Source organism: Cupressus sempervirens, chromosome 3, assembly GCF_028749045.1.
Source record: "Cupressus sempervirens isolate cs-2001-9-10 chromosome 3, ASM2874904v1, whole genome shotgun sequence".
Taxonomy (NCBI): Eukaryota; Viridiplantae; Streptophyta; class Pinopsida; order Cupressales; family Cupressaceae; genus Cupressus; species Cupressus sempervirens.
Window position 1 is genome coordinate 1,075,225,444 of NC_143120.1, and position 17,562 is coordinate 1,075,243,005.

General features: G+C 36.4%; 1 protein-coding gene across 1 annotated transcript; it reads right to left on the minus strand.

The window, feature by feature from the left end:
* Window positions 1-14,166: 14,166 nt before the first annotated feature.
* Window positions 14,167-17,047, minus strand: LOC149570477 (chaperone protein ClpB1-like). The gene is made up of 6 exons (XM_089817181.1): window positions 16,835-17,047; window positions 16,402-16,678; window positions 15,352-15,533; window positions 14,716-14,799; window positions 14,513-14,574; window positions 14,167-14,323 (listed from the first exon to the last, which is right to left on the minus strand). The coding sequence occupies exons 1-6, from the start codon at window positions 17,045-17,047 to the stop codon at window positions 14,167-14,169; spliced, it is 975 nt and encodes a 324-aa protein (XP_089673307.1).
* Window positions 17,048-17,562: the final 515 nt, after the last annotated feature.

Below are 17,562 nucleotides of genomic sequence, written 5' to 3' on the forward strand. Positions count from 1 at the left end.
CTCACGTTTTAAGTGAAGAAAAATGTTAGCAACCATGAGAAGGCCCATAACCCTGTGCTAATCAAAGAGCCCAGATTAAGAGGAAAATGTGTGAATGAAAGGCATAAGAACACACCAATGAAAGTAGGAGGCGGCAACAAGTATTACAGTCTCCCTCCATTTCAGCTGTGATTAGGTAAACTCAGCAAATGTAGAGAGCATTCCACGCATGAGTAAGAGATTGGATACCAGGACTTCTGAAGAGGAAATCTTGTGAGAAAATGTTTCAGGCAAGATTGAAGAAGTAAATGGGTGTGGATCTAATAGCTGGGATGTCTTTGCGTCGTTCTCCTCACTTACCACGAAATATCCACAACCTCCACAGGGTTTCGAGGGGACTACTAAATTCTTAGTCTTTTGCATATGGCATTTGTAAGAATATTAGGCATTTATGTCCTTGTCAAACCAACAGTCATCGGTAAAACAATGAGAGGAGAGGCCATGAAAAATAGGGGCATCACCAATCAAAGAAGCTGCAAGAGCATACAAAAAAAAACTCACGCCACAAAGGGCAGAGATGCTGCTTGAAAAAGCTCATGCATTTAAAGAAGCGCCTCACCCTAAAGTAAAGGAATTTGTTTCACGCCAGTGAATGGAAGAATCAATCCAACACAAAAGAAATTCGTTGGCAGAGGGGAAATAGTAGTTAAAAATAAATATCCCACATTTCCTGCAGGGTGATAATATCAAGTGTTTAAATGCATTTGCACACTCACCATTAGTGTGAACTAGATGGAAGCTTTTTAAAATCTAAGTCCGTGCGCGTGGGGCCTAGTGATGATGTTTGGAGGAGAAAGCCAACGCAATATTTTAAACGAAAAAGCATGCCCAGATGATGATGTCATCAATTTGAAACCCGTCGAAAATGCAAAAATTCGGCTAGTCGCCATGGCGCTAGCCAGAAAATTTAAGAAATTTCATCTAGCAACATAGCGAATGGCCAAAAAATTCATGCAAGAGCAACAACCAATTGAATATGGACAAGTGGCAGTGATAGAGTGACTAGATTATGATGTGGCGAGCAACCAGCAGGAGCGCACTAGATTGTGCCATGTGGCAGATCTGACGGTTCGTGTTACTTCACTAACCGAAGTTGTTCACCGGTTAAGCATGGCAAAGTAGCTAGGAGACAACACGTGGCAGATGATGCAGATCAGGTGTCCAATCAAAATGTGACACGTGGCAGTCGGTCAACTAAAGGTTGACCGCAAATTCAAAGGGTCAGGAAAATTTGCAGAGTTAAAAATAATAATATTTTATTATTATTTATGTTGAAAATGCACGTCAGTTTTTAAAATCAAACAGGGCTTTAATTCTAATGTTAAGACATTAGATTATAAAAAAAAATTGGATTTTAAATTCAAAGATGTCCATACCTTATGTCTCTACCAGAGGACTATTTTTCAAATGAAGATTTCAGGCATTTTCGAGAGGCTAGATATGCCTTATCATATATCGCTGGAATCGTGAGAATCCAAATTTTCTATTTTTGAAGTCAGTTTTTGCACAGGTGCTTCTTGGTTTGAGCTATAGCTAGAAATGTGAATTTTGGTTTTTTCTCAATGGAATGGGTAAAAAACCAAAAATCCAGTTAGGGGATCAGTAAAACTTGGAAAGAATGCAGTTGGAGTTCACTTTTCTTGCATTCACCCAATTTAACCCAATTTTTGCCAAGCATTTCAATGGGTAAATTAGATATTCTGGTGACTCAGCAAGGTTTCATCATTTCAGCAGAGATATTGTGCAAGTCAATAATAGAAATGATGAAACAAGATCAGATCAGAATGGGAGATGGAAGAAAGAAGTTTTTTAGTTACAGAGGATTGGATTTCAAGTGGACACCTGGCAATTGCATATCAGATTTGGGAATTCATTTCTTGCTATATCTTTCTTTCTTTCTTCATTTGTAGAGGTTCCAGTTTTTGTCACTGAGAAACCAGTTGGTTCCAGTTTCTGGGAAGAAGGAGTTCATTGCTGTGATACCATTAGGGATTCCAATTTTTGCACTGTGAGACCATTGGTTCCAGTATTTTGATATATTTCCATGACTATGACACCATTTTCTTTAGCAGAACTCTCATGTGAACAACATTGTAGAGATAATATAGATAGTTCTTAGATATTAGGTTGTTTCATGTTTTAATCTTATGTATCTGAATGTATAGTTTCAAGGAAATGAATACATATGAGCAATATTTTCACTAGTTTTGTTCTGGTTCTTGTCTCCTATCTCAGCAATCTGTAAGTCTTATGGGTTTTGGAACAAACATTTGAGACCCATTTGCATCCCTTTCAAGTTGTATGTTTAATGTATCTTGCTGTTGGACCAAAGGGCCAAGTAAATGCTTGATATGTTTAAACAAGGTTACTGGTTGTTTGAGAAGGATATTTTGTGAGAATGAGACCTGAATGAACATTGATGTCTGAATAACAAGGTGGTTGGATAGATCTGATGTCTGGGTATATAAGATATGCCCTGATGTCACAGATGTATGTTTTGAATTCATGGAATTGCCCAATGGATTAGGCATTGATCAGTTATAGGATCACTGGTTATACTGTTGCATTTTTGAGGTTTTGTTGAATCAACATCTTTAATCAAATGAATTTCCCTTTCATGTTGAAGAGCTCTAAACATAATGCCCTCACTCAACTTATGAATTTCATTGTTTTGCATCTAGCTGCTGCAAATATACGTTATTTCATAAGTTATTAGGAGAAATAAGGGTTTCTATCTACTTCATATTAGATTCAGTGTATGCTTTGACAACTAGTACCATATAAGGAATGTAGAGGTTCACCCGCCTAGGTTTTGCAGAGCCTGAAGTGCAGAAGGAGTATAGCCTTATAGTTGGCCTGGTGTCTAAATGGAGGTGTTGATAATGGGAGTTAGCTGCCCCTAGATGCATTTTTTTCTCTTCAGGATAATTGAAAAATGGGTAATGTTTTCACACACCAACACACACTTTCCTTGTAAGCTTTTGTCAAAATCTAATAACTTGGACCCATTCATAGTAGACAAGTCTTCATCTTCTCTTTCAAACTATCATAGTTGACTGCATCAAACTTAGAACTGTCCATTTTGAAATGACTCATCATTGATCTCCCAAAGATATTAAGTATTTTCTTCAAGGACTGATGCTCTGATACCAATTGCTATAATATATAGTCTACCAATTTAACTAAGAGGTGGGGTGAATCAACTATCAAACTATTATCACAATTATTGACCTTATTATATCTTAATCATATGCAAAATATAATAAAAAATTACAATAAGATAATCATGCACAATAACACTAGATATGTTAACTAGGGAAACCCTTGATCAAAGGGAAAACCCTATTGGGGATGGTAGCCACAAGATGATGTACTAATATAAATATTACTTGTTAGAGGATGGACCCTATTAAGAGTCTAAGAAAATATTTAGAACATATTAGTTCCTATTAGGAGAACTTGAATAAATGTTTGAAGATTTCAACCCTATTAGGAGCTGTGCAAACCTATTTAGGTGTTATAGAAGGCACATGGACCCACTGTCCAAACAAATTCAAGGGAAAGACCAATGAACCCACTTTTCAAATATCTATGTATTATTCCTCGACAAATAATAGAATTGAACTGTACCAATCCTTCCTCTTTCTCTATCTTGTTACCTAGATTTTTTCTCCATCTAATCCTTATACCAGATCACAACTTCACATCCAATAATCCCTTGGATTTCTTACACATACTTACCAAATACTCTGCTCTTGTTTGCACTTCCTTGAACACTTCACATACTCATACACTTTATAATAAAGGAAAATACTTTCCTTTATACCAAGTCTTTCAAAATATTTCTTGAGTCATCCTTGAGGCTTTCCCAATTAATTATAATAGGACCACAATAAGATAGAATAGAAACATAGAAACAATAGCGAATGTGAGAAAAAAAATGGACTTCTTATTATTTTTCGTAAATGCATAATTAAAAAATTCACATGTACAACATTCTACCCCATATGGGGGCCTTCATTATAGTAATCTGCGAGATTAAGTTGTGAACGACCACCCAAAGTTGTTCTAGACATTGTTCAAGAATTTCTTAAATAGGCAATTTTATGTTGCCCGAGAAGGTTCTAGATATTCATTCCTAATACCTAAGGCCAATAGACCCTAACAATACACATAGAGTCAGTCAAGTATATCTTTGACATTTATTTTAGAAATTTTGGGCAGCCCAACTTTGGAAGGCCATAACTCTAAAACCATCGCTTCGATTGGCTATTATAGCCACTTTTCAGAAATGCTAGCTTCTGATCTATAGGATCCAAACTAGGTTGTGAACTACCACCCAAAGCTATTCTAGACAATGTTTGAGTCTTTCTTAAATAGGTAATTTTATGCTGCCCGAGAAGTTTCTAGACATTCAAACTTAATACCTAAGGCCAATGGACCCTAACAATATATATATAGACAAAGTTTCTTTAGAGAAAGATGTTGAAGATGACGGTAATAAATCTTTTGTAGGTGTATATGGAAATTTTTATGTTCATAACAATGGGTGTTTTAAGAATAATAAAAATTTGAAGATTATGAATAAAATGGGATTCAAAGGAAGCAGATTTGGAAAGCATGAGCAAGGCATGAAGGAGCCCATTCAACCCATTTGAAGGCCAATGTATGAAGACCTAAGATTTGGTAAAAGATAGAGATGTGATGGTGCTTGTGATGGATGTGACACTTATAGTATGAAAGGTTTAAATAAACCAATTCAAAGGAAAGGATGCATTTCATGTTCCCATTGTAGAAGGGAAGGACATAAAGAAGATACATGTTGGGATCTTCACCCTTGTAACATTTGTGGGTTGAAGAGTCATAATGGAAAGTCATTTTGGAAAAGAGATTGTGATGGACAATCTATGAAAAATTGTATGAAGATTGATTATGGATGGATCGATGGATCCTATTGGCAAAGGGTGACAAGGATGTTGAGAAGGTTGTACAAACCTCCAAGTTTGCATGTCAAAAGTGATAGTGATGGATCAAGGTTCAAATATTTGAGTGAATTGGTTGATGGCTACTTGTTTTGATTAGCACATGGAAGTGTCATGCATCTTCTCTATATAAGAGAAAGGAGGTGAAGGCTAAGCCTTATGATCCCTCATGAAAGAAAGCAAGTGAGAATAGATATTTGACTTCTACTAGAATTTCTATGTGAGTCTATAATACTCTAGTAACAAGGAAAGAGAGAAATCGATAAAGAGATGGTTGACTTCTATTAGAAGTACCATGCGGGTTTATAAGACTTTAGTGATAAAAGGTTGTATTGTGAGTTGCATGGATCAAACTATGAGTTTTGACATCAAGGGGCATATGTAGAGAACTGATGCCTCACTCCCAGTTCCATTGTTTATGCAAAGCTTGATGCTATTACAATGTTGACAAGATAAAAAGATCATGCAATGATTTTTTTTGTCATTTGGCAGTTAGGCTGAGTGCCTTGAGATCAAACTATGAGTCTTGACATCAAGGGGGGATATGTAGGGAACTGGTTCTCAAGACTCAGTTCCATTGTCAAATCCCAGTTTAGTGTTAGAATTGAAGCAAAGCAAATGGTCCATATAAAATAAAATTACATACATTGATTCTCAATTAGTTGATTGAAGTTAGATAATGCTTTTAATAATGTATGAAATATAAAATAGACAATTATGTTATGATTATGAGATGCATGTTGAATGCATGAGATGTAAACAAAAACAGTTGGCTATTTTTAGGAGTTATCATCTCTATATTATAGTGATCTTAGTTTATTGAGTTTATTATGCTACAAAAGAAAGTGTGGAAGCCATTGTGTAAGACCTCATGATAGAGGTAATATGTATTTGAAAGCAATTGGACAAAAATTCATTGTTTGTGTGTAAAGTTTTTGTACTCTTCGTGTTCTCTGCTATTCTATTCTTTCTCTATCTTTTAGATTTTTGTTGTAGGTGTTTCATATTCTACATTTGATATCAGGGCTCTCCTTTTGTTCTGTGCTCCTATTTGGAATCTACAATTGTTGTTTACATTGCTTAGAAATCTCTATGCAATCTAAATTGGGGAAGAAAATTATACTCAAAGCAATTTGGTTGTTTCTGCTGTCAACAGTGCACTAAAAACTACAATGTGTAAACTATGATAACCTATACTATTTTTCTTTGGAATCCACCATGAACATATAATGTTTTATCATTAACAGTGTATAGGATCTAAGGTGTCTTTGTAATCATGTGAGTATATGCGTAGAATAGAAAAGGAAGATAGGTTTCATTCGTATGTTTTCTACTACAAGAAAGAAAATTTAGAGACATCAAATCCAAAATTTTGCTAATTGGCTCTCACCAAAGTTACCCAGGATTTAAAAACATAAGTACAATTAGATAGAGTAGGAAAGGAATACTGAGAATCATACTATAGAATAATATTAATCAACACAATTTTTGGCTATGCCCAAGCACCAGAATAGCATGCATAAGGAACACGGCAATATGTCCTATCATTCCAGCAAGTGCCCACTCAAGATGAATCAAGTAATTCTCTTGATCCTTTCTTTGTTTACAGAAAAGATAGCTAGGTGATTTCTCAATCTATCAAATATGTTACACCAAAAAAAAATATTTTTATTTATCTCTAAATTTGATTACATATTACAAACTTCTCCACTCTCAATTTTGTAACTTGATGAAATAATACATTTTTACTTTTTTTTTGAGTTTACAACCTTCAAAAGACTTCCTCAAACACATTGATCATAAATTGACCCTTCTTGACATATATCAAACTATAACAATATCAACTATCCAAATTAAAAACTCTATCAAAATTATGCATGACAAGTTTGGGGGTGCATGTAAACCAGTGGAGAATGCAGTTAGGACGGTGGAACTATGACTTGAGTATCAGTTGTCAACAATTAATCCTTCTCCTCTGAGTTTGACTAAGGCAATATTTTGGTTTCATAAGGGAATAAAGAGTTTCAACATAGAGAGATGGATTTGTTAATCGACTGTCCAGTTTGATATATTCCCCACTATTAAAGTATGTACCGAATCATACAATGTATCAGGTCTAGGTCATCCTCAAAAAATTACACATTTTCTTCAATGGACATGTCCTCTTCGACTTCTTCAGTTCTCTTTTTCTCCATTATTTGGAACCTTATTTCTATGAAGTGACTCGATTTACCAGTCCTCCATTGCTCGACACGATAAGATAAACTTGACTCCCCAAGCAGTGCATCAATAAATACTATGGACTTTTCATTGATTTCTCCTGTTAGGAGCATTTGCGACAATGGGCTAACAATTTTCCTGTCGACCCAGTGACTGAGGGGTCTAGAACCATAAACCTACAAAAGCCAAATTAGAGATTCTGTCAGCTAGAAACTAAATCCCAAGAGTAGTCATTGCACAAATGTAATATTGCAGCGCTTGAATTATATATATAAGAGACCAGGAACTTATAAATGGTATATACTAATTTCATTTAATTTTTCCTGCAAAGGTAACCACTTCAGCTAGTTGAGATAACCAGCCACTACTCCAATAACAACACAAGGCTGATGCACATGCTCGAAAGGAGTATATTGTAGTCATATTTAGAATATAAATCCTGCAAGAAATTTCCAATAATTAAAAGTTGATACATGTTCTCTAGAATTTTTGGTACTTTCTAACTTTGAAAATTTGGAAGGCAACCAGCTTACATTCTATCGTAGCCAAGAAGCCATGATGTAAACTAGTTCCTTGGCATCATTGAAAGGTGACTTTGCCTATTATTCGATTACTTGCAGGCGTAATAAAAAAGGAGTTTTTATATATTTTTAGATTACTTCATTTAAGCTATTTTAGCATGTCCTAGATTACTAATGGTCTAAATTTTGTGCAAGCAAGTCAATGCATTTATCAGGATTTGTGTAGTGTGGTACGCTTACATTTACTAATAAACAGTAGTATAATTTTCATTATCAATCCTCAACTTTTTGTTGAAGGTCAATGGAAGCTAAGCTAGCTTAGATTAAGGTATTTATGTGACTCTACCTTTGGATGAGGACCCTTCTAATGTAAGGCCCAAAATTCAATCTCTCAATAAAAGTAGCTAGGCTTCATTTTTCACCTATTGGACAATAGTTTGGACAAGCATCAAACCATGTAACACAACTTTATATGAAGAGGAAAAATAACTCTCAAAAATAGACATACAGGACCACAGTCTTCGGCAAGAACAAGATCCAGAGTTGCATTAGAGACTATCAAGGTGACTCCCCTCCTTGTAAGCAGTACAATTGCATCTTTCATATGGGATCTGACAACTTTCGTCAGCTCCTCAGTTTGAAGAGGATTAAAAATAACTATCTCATCAAGACTTTCTAATAGCTATGGCTTAATGTGCTTTCTCACTTGCAATGAAGTTAAAAGATAATTTATCACCAAATCTTTTCTTTAAGCATAAGCAGATCACTTCGGGTAGTGGTACAAGAAATAATAAGAAGCAAGTTCTCTTCAATTGTACATACTTGTTGCATCAGTCTTGCCTAGCCAGCTTGTAATCTACATCTAGGTCTTGCATGTTAATTATTGTTAGTTGGACATCTATTATTTCTGACCCAGAAATAGAAATAGTATTTATGGGTAGCTTGGACAGCTGTTCATCCTTATCTATGTATAGCAGCATTAGTTATGGGTAGTTTGGACAGCTATTTTTTCACTTGCCAAGAATTAGTAAATGGTTATTGCAAGGATAATTATTTACTAATTTTAGTGATTCCCTTTTGGACAACTTGCGACCAATTCTATTAGTGGCTATTAAGTTGTCTTAATCTTAGCCATTGGTTTGATTTAATCTCAGCGGTTGGTTTGCCAACATGAGTAGTATAAAAAGGGGTCATTGGGTCATTTGGAGATACAAGTTTTGGAAAAATATTTGCAGTGTTAGCAAGGGCATAGTGTTAGCATGGGGATAGTATTGGGGAATATCAGCGGGAGAAATTAGGAGGTTGTCAAAGTTCTGCCAGCAAGAGGCAAGGAATTTTGTATCTCTTGATTTGCTGAAGTTTAATATAATTCCTCATATGTAGAACTAGTTTTCCCTTAGGGGGATTTTCCAAGGAAAACTTGTCCAAAAATATTGTGTTCATTGTGTTGTGCATTTCTTTCCATATTTTATAAGTGAAGTTGTAGTTGTATTATTTTTCGATATTAACTGAGAATTTATTTTCAGCAGTTTAGTAATCATTTATGATAGGAGATTAATAATAAGTGACTGCAATAGTTAGATTTTTCACATGGTATCAGAGCATTGTTAAGGGTAGAAGAGTTTTTCCCTAGGAAAGAAATTTTGATCTCTTTAGATTTATTATTGCTTTAAACCCTTGAGATGGCTTCAACTTGTTTGAGGGATCAGGATAGATTGGATGGTGCCTCCAATTTTGGTGTTTAGAAGGCTAGAATTTCTTTATTGTTGGAAGAGAATGGTATCAAGGATTATGCTACCAGTGTTGTACCTATACCAATGAATGCAATACAGCTTGTAGCATATAGAAAGGATGATGCCAAGTCGAGGAGGATAATCCTTGATGGTGTCAAGGATCATATTGTTCCACATATCTTGAAGCTAGATACAATGAAGAAGATGTGGGACGCCATTATAAATCTATACTAGAATGCTACCACCAATAGGAAGTTGATACTTAGAGAGAAGCTAAAGAATACCTGGATGAATCAGGGAGAAGATGTCACAAGTTACCTCACTAGACTCAAACTTGTCAAGGATGAGTTAGCAGTTGTTGGAGATAGCCCTAGTGATGACAAGCTAGTGAGAACAACCCTAAATGGGTTTACTAAACAATGGAGTGTCTCTGTTCAAGCTGTCAATGGATGAGATACTTTACTGAGTTGGGATTGATTATGGACTGATTTCACTTAGGAGGAGTTTAGACTAAGTCTTGTCAATGGGGCCAACAAGAGTCAGAACAATGAGGTGGAACAAGAGAACGTTGCCCTAGTGGGTAAAGGGAAAGCAAAGAAGGGATCTAGTAAAGGATCAAATTCACAAAGTAAGAAGAACAAGAAGGACCTTTCTAAGGTCAAGTGCTTTGGATGTCACGAGTTTGGGCACTATGTCAATGATTTCCTAGAGAGGAAGAAGGGTAAGAAGCAGGTGGCAACTTCAGCAAGTGCGGAAGAACTCTCCAGTAGAATGGAAGATGAGTTTGCACTCATAGCTTGTATGGTTAGCTCAACCTCATAGTGTGTTTGGTATATAGATAGTGGGGCATCATTTCATATGATACTTCTCTAGGTATGAGGAGGAGGACACCAACATCCAGATTTCTATGGGAAAATTGTCCAAACTCAACCCTGTTGGGAAAGGGACTGTTCAGTTTCAAAAGGAGAATGGAAAGATAATTCCACTTCATGATGTGTTATATGTGCCAAGCTTAGGTATGAATTTGATTTCTATATCTGTTCTTCAAATATGGGGTATATTGTACTCTTTAGAGGGACACATGTGTTGATTAAGCACAAGGATTGGAAATCACCCATAACTATTGGAGTTAGGAGTGGTCACCTTTATAGATTGTAGTTTGATACTCCTAAGGCACTTATGAGCAACAATAATCCTAGAGATCTTGGAGAGCTATGGCATAGGAGGATGGGCCATATTCATCATGGAGCACTTAGATTACTTCGTGAGATCGTGACAGGTGTTCCAGAGGTGAGCACAGTGCATGACAATGTATGTAAGGGATGTGTGTTGGGGAAGTTTGTGAAAGCATCCTTTCCAAGGAGTGAAACTAGATCTAAGGGTGTTCTTGATCTAGTACATTCAGATGTTTGTGGAACAAAATTCACGAAATCTCTCAGAGGATATGAGTACTATGTTACTTTTATTGATGATTTCTCTAGAAAGACCAAGATATATTTCTTGAAGACTAAGGATGAGGTTTTCAATCGATTCCAAGAGTTCAAGGATTTTGTGGAGAACTTGACAGACATGGAGGCGAGTACAAAGGAAATGTCTTCCAGGAGTTCTGCACTAGAGAAAGAATCAAGAGAGAATGGACTATTCCTTACAATCCTTAGCAAAATGGAGTTGCTAAGAGGAAGAACCATTCTATATCAGAGGTAGCAAGAGCTATGCTACTTGACCAAGACATGCCCCGTTACTTATGGGTAGAGGCGTGTAATACAGTAGTCTACATTCAGAATAGAGTTCCACACAAGGTGCTAGGGAAGATGACACCAGAGGAGGCTTTCATAGGGAAGAAGCCAGATGTTAGTCACTTCAAGATATTCAGGAGGTTGGCATATTGTCATATACCTGGACATACATGTACAAAGTTAGATCAGACTGCAGAGAGGGGGTACTTTTTTGGGTACAGTGAGACCTCAAAGGCATACAAGATTTTCATTCTAAGGACTAAAAGAATTATTGTTAGATGAGATGTCAAGTTCATGGAGGACAAGGCATTTAGGAGATCCAGAGATTTGCTAGTAGATGATCAGACTGAGCAGCCAATAGAAGCTCCAAGAGCAAGTCAAGAGCAACAAAGCTCAAGTACAGTTACCAGTACAAGTGTAGACTCAGTTAGTGAATATTCACAGAGTATGGAGCAATAGGTGTAGTAGGAAATGCATCTAGAAGACTTAGAGATGGAAATTTCATCCTCTATAGTTTGCAGTGGGAACCATATGGTTCCAGATACACAAAGTCTAGATATTCAGGAGTTTGTGGGAGCTCTTAGGAAGAGTACTAGATAGCGAAGACAATCAGCCAAGTTCAATGTCTATGTGGCATTAGTTAGTCAGTTGGTAGATAGTGATCCTTCTAGCTATCAGGAAGCTATAGAACATCAGGTATGGAAAGATGCTATGGTTGAGGAATATTCTTCAATAATGCAGAATGATGTGTGGGAGGTAGTACCTAGACCAAAAAATAGGGTTGTAGTTGGATCACGTTGGATCTATAAGATATAACATGATGCAGATGGTAGCATCGAGAAATACAAGGTGAGGTTTGTGGAAAAGGGGTTCTCTCAGAAGGAGGGAATAGACTATGAGGTGACATTTGCTCCTATTGCCAGGTATACTTCTATAAGAGCTATAATCTCACTTGTAGCATAGACGGGATGGAAAATCCATCAAATGGATGTCAAGACAACATTCCTTAATGGTAAGTTGAAGGAGGAGGTATACATAGAACAACCCAAAGGCTTTGTAGAACACAACAAAGAGACTCACGTGTGCAGATTGAAGAAAGCATTGTATAGACTCAAGTAGGCTCCTAGAGCGTGGTATGAGCGCATTGATACATACTTGCAGAAAATGGGCTTTGTGAAGAGTGAAGCAGATGCTAACCTCTACTACTTGATGGTTGGGGGTGAGATTAACATTCTTGTTCTTTATGTGGACAACCTATTTCTTACAGGTTCACTAGGGCTCATAGTGGATTGCAAGAGGAACCTTGCAGAAGAGTTCAAGATGACGGATTTTGGACTTATGCACTAATTTCTAGGCATGGAAGTATGATAGACAGATGGGGAGATTTTCCTTGGTCAAAGGAAATATTGCATTGAAATCTTGAAGAAATTTGGGATGGAGGATTACAAAGCCATGTCTACACCCATGATCACAAATTTGAGGAAGGTAGATACAACTAAGGAGAAAGATGTAGATCCCACTTTATATAGATAGTTGATTGGTTCACTTATGTATTTGGTCAACACTAGACCATATATAGCATTTGCAGAAAACTCTCTTAGTTAGTTCATGGTTGAACCAAAGAGAATGCATTGGATAGCGACTAAGCATGTGCTAAATTACTTGCGTAGTATAGTCAAGTATGGGATCAGATATGTTCAAGGTGAAGTTATCAGGTTGATAGGCTATACTGATGCAGATTGGGTAGGAAGTACAATAGACAAAAGGAGCACTTCAGGGTGTTGTTTCAGCTTGGGATCAGGAGCTGTATCTTGGTTCAGTAGGAAGCAGAAGTCTATGGCTCTAAGTTCAGCAGAAGCAGAATACATAGTAGCTAGCATGGCGACATGCGAAGCTATATGGCTTTGAAAGTTGTTTGTAGCCTTGTTTGGTTAGAAGGTTGAGACTACTATGATACATTATGACAATCAAAGTTGCATCAAGTTGTCTGAGAAGCCAGTGTTTCATGATAGGTCTAAACATATAGATATCAGATATCACCTCATTAGAGATTGTGTACAAAGGGGAGTTGTTTGACTATAATACATACATTCAGATGAGCAGGTAGCAGACATTCTGACTAAGGCATTGGGGAAGGAAAAATTTATTTTTTTCAGAGATAAGATGGGTGTCATGCAGAACAACTTCCTTGCTAAGAGGGAGTGTTAATTATTGTTAGTTGGACAGCTATTATTTTTGACCCAGAAATAGCAGTAGTATTTATGGGTACCTTGGACAATTGTTTGTCCTTATCTATGTATAGCAGCATTAGTTATGGGTAGTTTGGACAACTGTTTGTCCACTTTCTAAAAATTAGTAAATGGTTATTGCAAGGATAATTATTTACTAATTTTAGTGATTCCATTTTAGACACCTTGCAACCAATTTCATTATTGGCTGTTGAGTTGTCTTAATCTCAGCCGTTGGTTTGATTTTATCTCAGTCATTGGTTTACTAATAGGAGTAGTATAAAAAGGGGTCATTGGGTCATTTGGAGATACAAGTTTTGGAAAAACATTTGTAGTGTTAGCAAACAGTCTTGCAGTGTTAGCAAGGGTGCAATATTAGTGTGGGGATAGCAGTGGGCAATATCAGTGGGAGAAATTAGGAGGTTGCCGAAGTTTTGCTAGTAAGAGGCAAGGAAATTTTTATCTCTTGATTTGCTGAAGTTTAATATAATTCCTCATCTATAGAACTGGTTTTCCCTTAGGGGGTTTTTCTAGGGACAATTTGTCTAAAAATATTGTGTTCATTGTGTTGCACATTTCTTTTCATATTTTATCAGTAAAGTTGTAGTTGTGTTATTTGTTGATATTAGCTGAGAATTTATTTTCAGCAGTTTAATAATCATTTATGATAGGAGATTAATAATCAGTGACTGCAATAGTTAGATTTTTCACACTGCAAACAAGTTCTCTGATCTGAGGATGGTTGTCATTATAATGACTATGCTGGAGAAGTCAACCATTTGACCATTTCCATCTGTCAATCTACCATTAGCAACCATCTGAAGAATGATGCCCAGTACAGATACATGTGCCTTCTCTACTTCACTAAATAGAACAACACAGTATGGTCATCTTCTAACTGTATTTGTCAATTTTCTACCCTCTTCATAACTAATATATCGGATTGGTTAAAACTCAGCTGAAATAATGCTTATTTTGATTACCTAAAAAAGGGAAAATCAATTGGAAAAAGAGCAATCTAAGAGAAACCTATTGCAGTGATAGATGACATACCCAGGCGGAGCACCGATAAGCCTAGAAGTAGAATGTTGTTCCATGTATTCAAACATGTCAATCTACACTAGCAGGTTTTTGTAATCAAACAGTTGTTCCACAAGAGCCTTTGCAAGCTTTGTTTGGCCGACTCCAATGGGTCCCAAGAATAGAAAGGATCCAATAGTTTTATGTGCTCTCCCAAGTCTTCTCTTTGATCTGACCAAGGCATCTGCAACTGCCTTGACTGCTTCACGTTGCCCAACGACTATTTCATGCAAGTGTTCAGCCAAGCCCAAGAGGCATTCCTTATCAGTTCACATAAGCTTGTTAATAGGAATACCTGTCCAACGACTTGCCACCTATATGACATAGCAATATATCCATGAGTACCAATTACAAGTAGTAAAACTCTCACATGATTACACATACCTCTACAATTTGATATGGCTCGAAAATCTGTGGATTTGTTTCACAATGACCTATCACCACATCTATCTCTTCAAGTGTCTCGTGTCTCAAATCGATGATTGTCGCCACATCCATCTAGCTTTCTGCCATTTGCAGGGTAGACGTCAAATCTTCCCACTATTTCCTTAACCGATGGATCTCATTTCCTCTTTCTTTGGCACTCTCCAACTATATTTTGAGAGGGATGATCGCATCCCTCAAATTCGTAATCTCTTTCTGAACCTATATGATTGGTAAAATGTGAGTAGTAAGTTCCCATAAATCCCATGGAAAGCCCCCTTGCAAACCACACCAGGTTTCCTTCCCCATTGCAAACATAATGCTCAAGCGAGATAGAATTAAAATTGAACTATTAAAAAAAGAAAAGGAGCGTAAATATCAGTACCAACCTCCACCAACCTAGCTTGCCTTGCTTTATCTTTCTCCTTTTCGGGTGCATGCAGCTCAACTTCCAGTTGATTAATTTTTTTTTCATGACTATGAATTTCTTTTTGTGTACTATCTAACCGTGCTCTCACATTTATGCATGCTCCATCAAGAAAATCAATTGCTTTGCCAGGAAGATGGTGACCTGCTTAGAATCCAAACATGGAAACAATAATGAAATGCTTTTACATGAAAGCACAAAAAAAAAATGCATTCTACTTGAAGTAAAATTAAGGTCTCAAGCCTCATCAAGAGTCTAAGAATTTAAAATCAAGACAATAAGTTTACAAAATTATTTGATCAAATCTCATATATTTGTGAACTTATCAGTTATATGACAACTAGATTATTGGGAAGCAACCACTAATGCACTATCCATGATCCTCACACTATAGTGCCCTTTGTACATTTCTCTCAAACTGCACAAAATGTTGATGGCATCAAGAACACTAGGTTCAGCCACGAACACCTACAAGAAATAGTCAATAAGGTAAAATATTCACAAAGTGGCATACGGCCATGACACAACACAATTACATTTGGAAAAAATAAGTCAATTTTAACTATTTCAACATTTTTAGTCTTCAAATGAGATTTTGTATGTGATTTTTAAGCTATCCATGATCATACAATGAAAAGGAAGCAGTAAAACAAAATTTATAAATTGGCTAACCTATTGGAAATAATGCCTAAACTCAAAATTCTTCTCTACACATTTGTTATACTCATCAAATGTAGTTACTCCAACACACTTCAGTTGACCACGAGCCAAAATAGATATTTGCTATAAAAAAAATTTAAAAATTGTTTTAAAAATAATATTTATAAATCTTCCTACAAACAAACATTATCCTCAACAAATCTAACCACAAAAAGATGAGCAATTCCTAGTAGCAAAAATAAGCTGAATAGCTACATTTAATCTAGAAATTAAATCTCAACTTGGACAACTTACTTTGGCAAATCCCCTCTTAGAATCTATTGGGCCAGCCCCTCTACCACTGATGTCTTACCAACACCGTCCTCTCCAATCAGTAGGGGATTTTTCTTCGTCTTTTGGAAAAGAATTCTAATGATATGCTCTATTTCTTCATCTCTACTGATCACTGGACCAATCTTCATTGTGTCTTCTAAAAGGTCGTGACCATAAGTCTTGAGCGTAGGGAAATTGATTACATTCGAAAAGAGGTCCTCTAGTACATTCTTAGGGTCTCCCTCCCTCTCCACTTGAAATTTTACATTGGCAGGGTCCACGCCTGCTTCCTCGAAGCACTCAATAATTTGCAGGTACTACAATAGAACAACAACCAAGTGGTGCACCGCCAAAATATGGTTATCATTTTTCTTCCTCACGCTTTGTACACTTTAGATACAATTTGTAACAATAGTGCTTCGAGGGATTTTGTGTGCAATAGAGCCAGAGCCATTAACATGTAAACATTTTACGTAGTGATATAGAACTCTCTTGATAGACTCCACTGCTTCGTCTCCACCAGGAGTACTTGACAAGATTACTTGTCTTAGCAGTCCACGCTTATCCTCGATGAGGGTAATGGCCAGGTGAACTATTGTAACTTGTGCATGGCCAATTGTACGAGCTAGCTCCACACTTGCTGCTATAGCTTTGTTTGTTTTGTTGGAACATCTCTCCAGATTCATGATATTGGGTTTTAGAGAATTTCTCTAAGGCTACAGGGTGAAGGAAATAATGATATAGGTATATAGGCTTCTTGAGAGAGCTTCTACTTTTGCAGACGCCAATACTGATATAGGTATATATGGCGTTCTTGACGGTGATAACAATATATGTATATGACATTCTAGACAGAGATTTTGACTCTGAAATTTCTTTCCTGGACAAGATTTTTTTGCTAAAAGAATTTGATTTTATAGAATCCATTGCAAATTCTATCAAATTATGGGTGCTTAGTAAATTGCTAGGATTCAAATGATCAAAAATGTCAAAATTCATTCTCTAATATCTTCACACTTTAATAGAGGATCTATTCAGATTTTTTTCACTTGAAACAATCCAGATCAAATATGCACTATTTCAAATAATACTTAGTCATTTATGGAATTACTGAATGCATATCGTGCATCACACTATGTAATTACCGAATACAATCATATAATCGTTGCATATATTCCTCCTTATTGAAATCTCTGTCATT

Bases quoted from the DNA above. Each gene is read 5' to 3' on its own strand.
- LOC149570477 (XM_089817181.1), bottom strand. From the start codon at position 17,047: ATGAATCTGGAGAGATGTTCCAACAAAACAAACAAAGCTATAGCAGCA. The intron at 16,679-16,834 runs GTAAAATGTTTA...GTTCTATTGTAG, and splicing joins AGAGAGTTCTATATCACTAC to TACCTGCAAATTATTGAGTG. The intron at 14,324-14,512 runs GTATGTCATCTA...TGTTCTATTTAG, and splicing joins CTTATCGGTGCTCCGCCTGG to TGAAGTAGAGAAGGCACATG.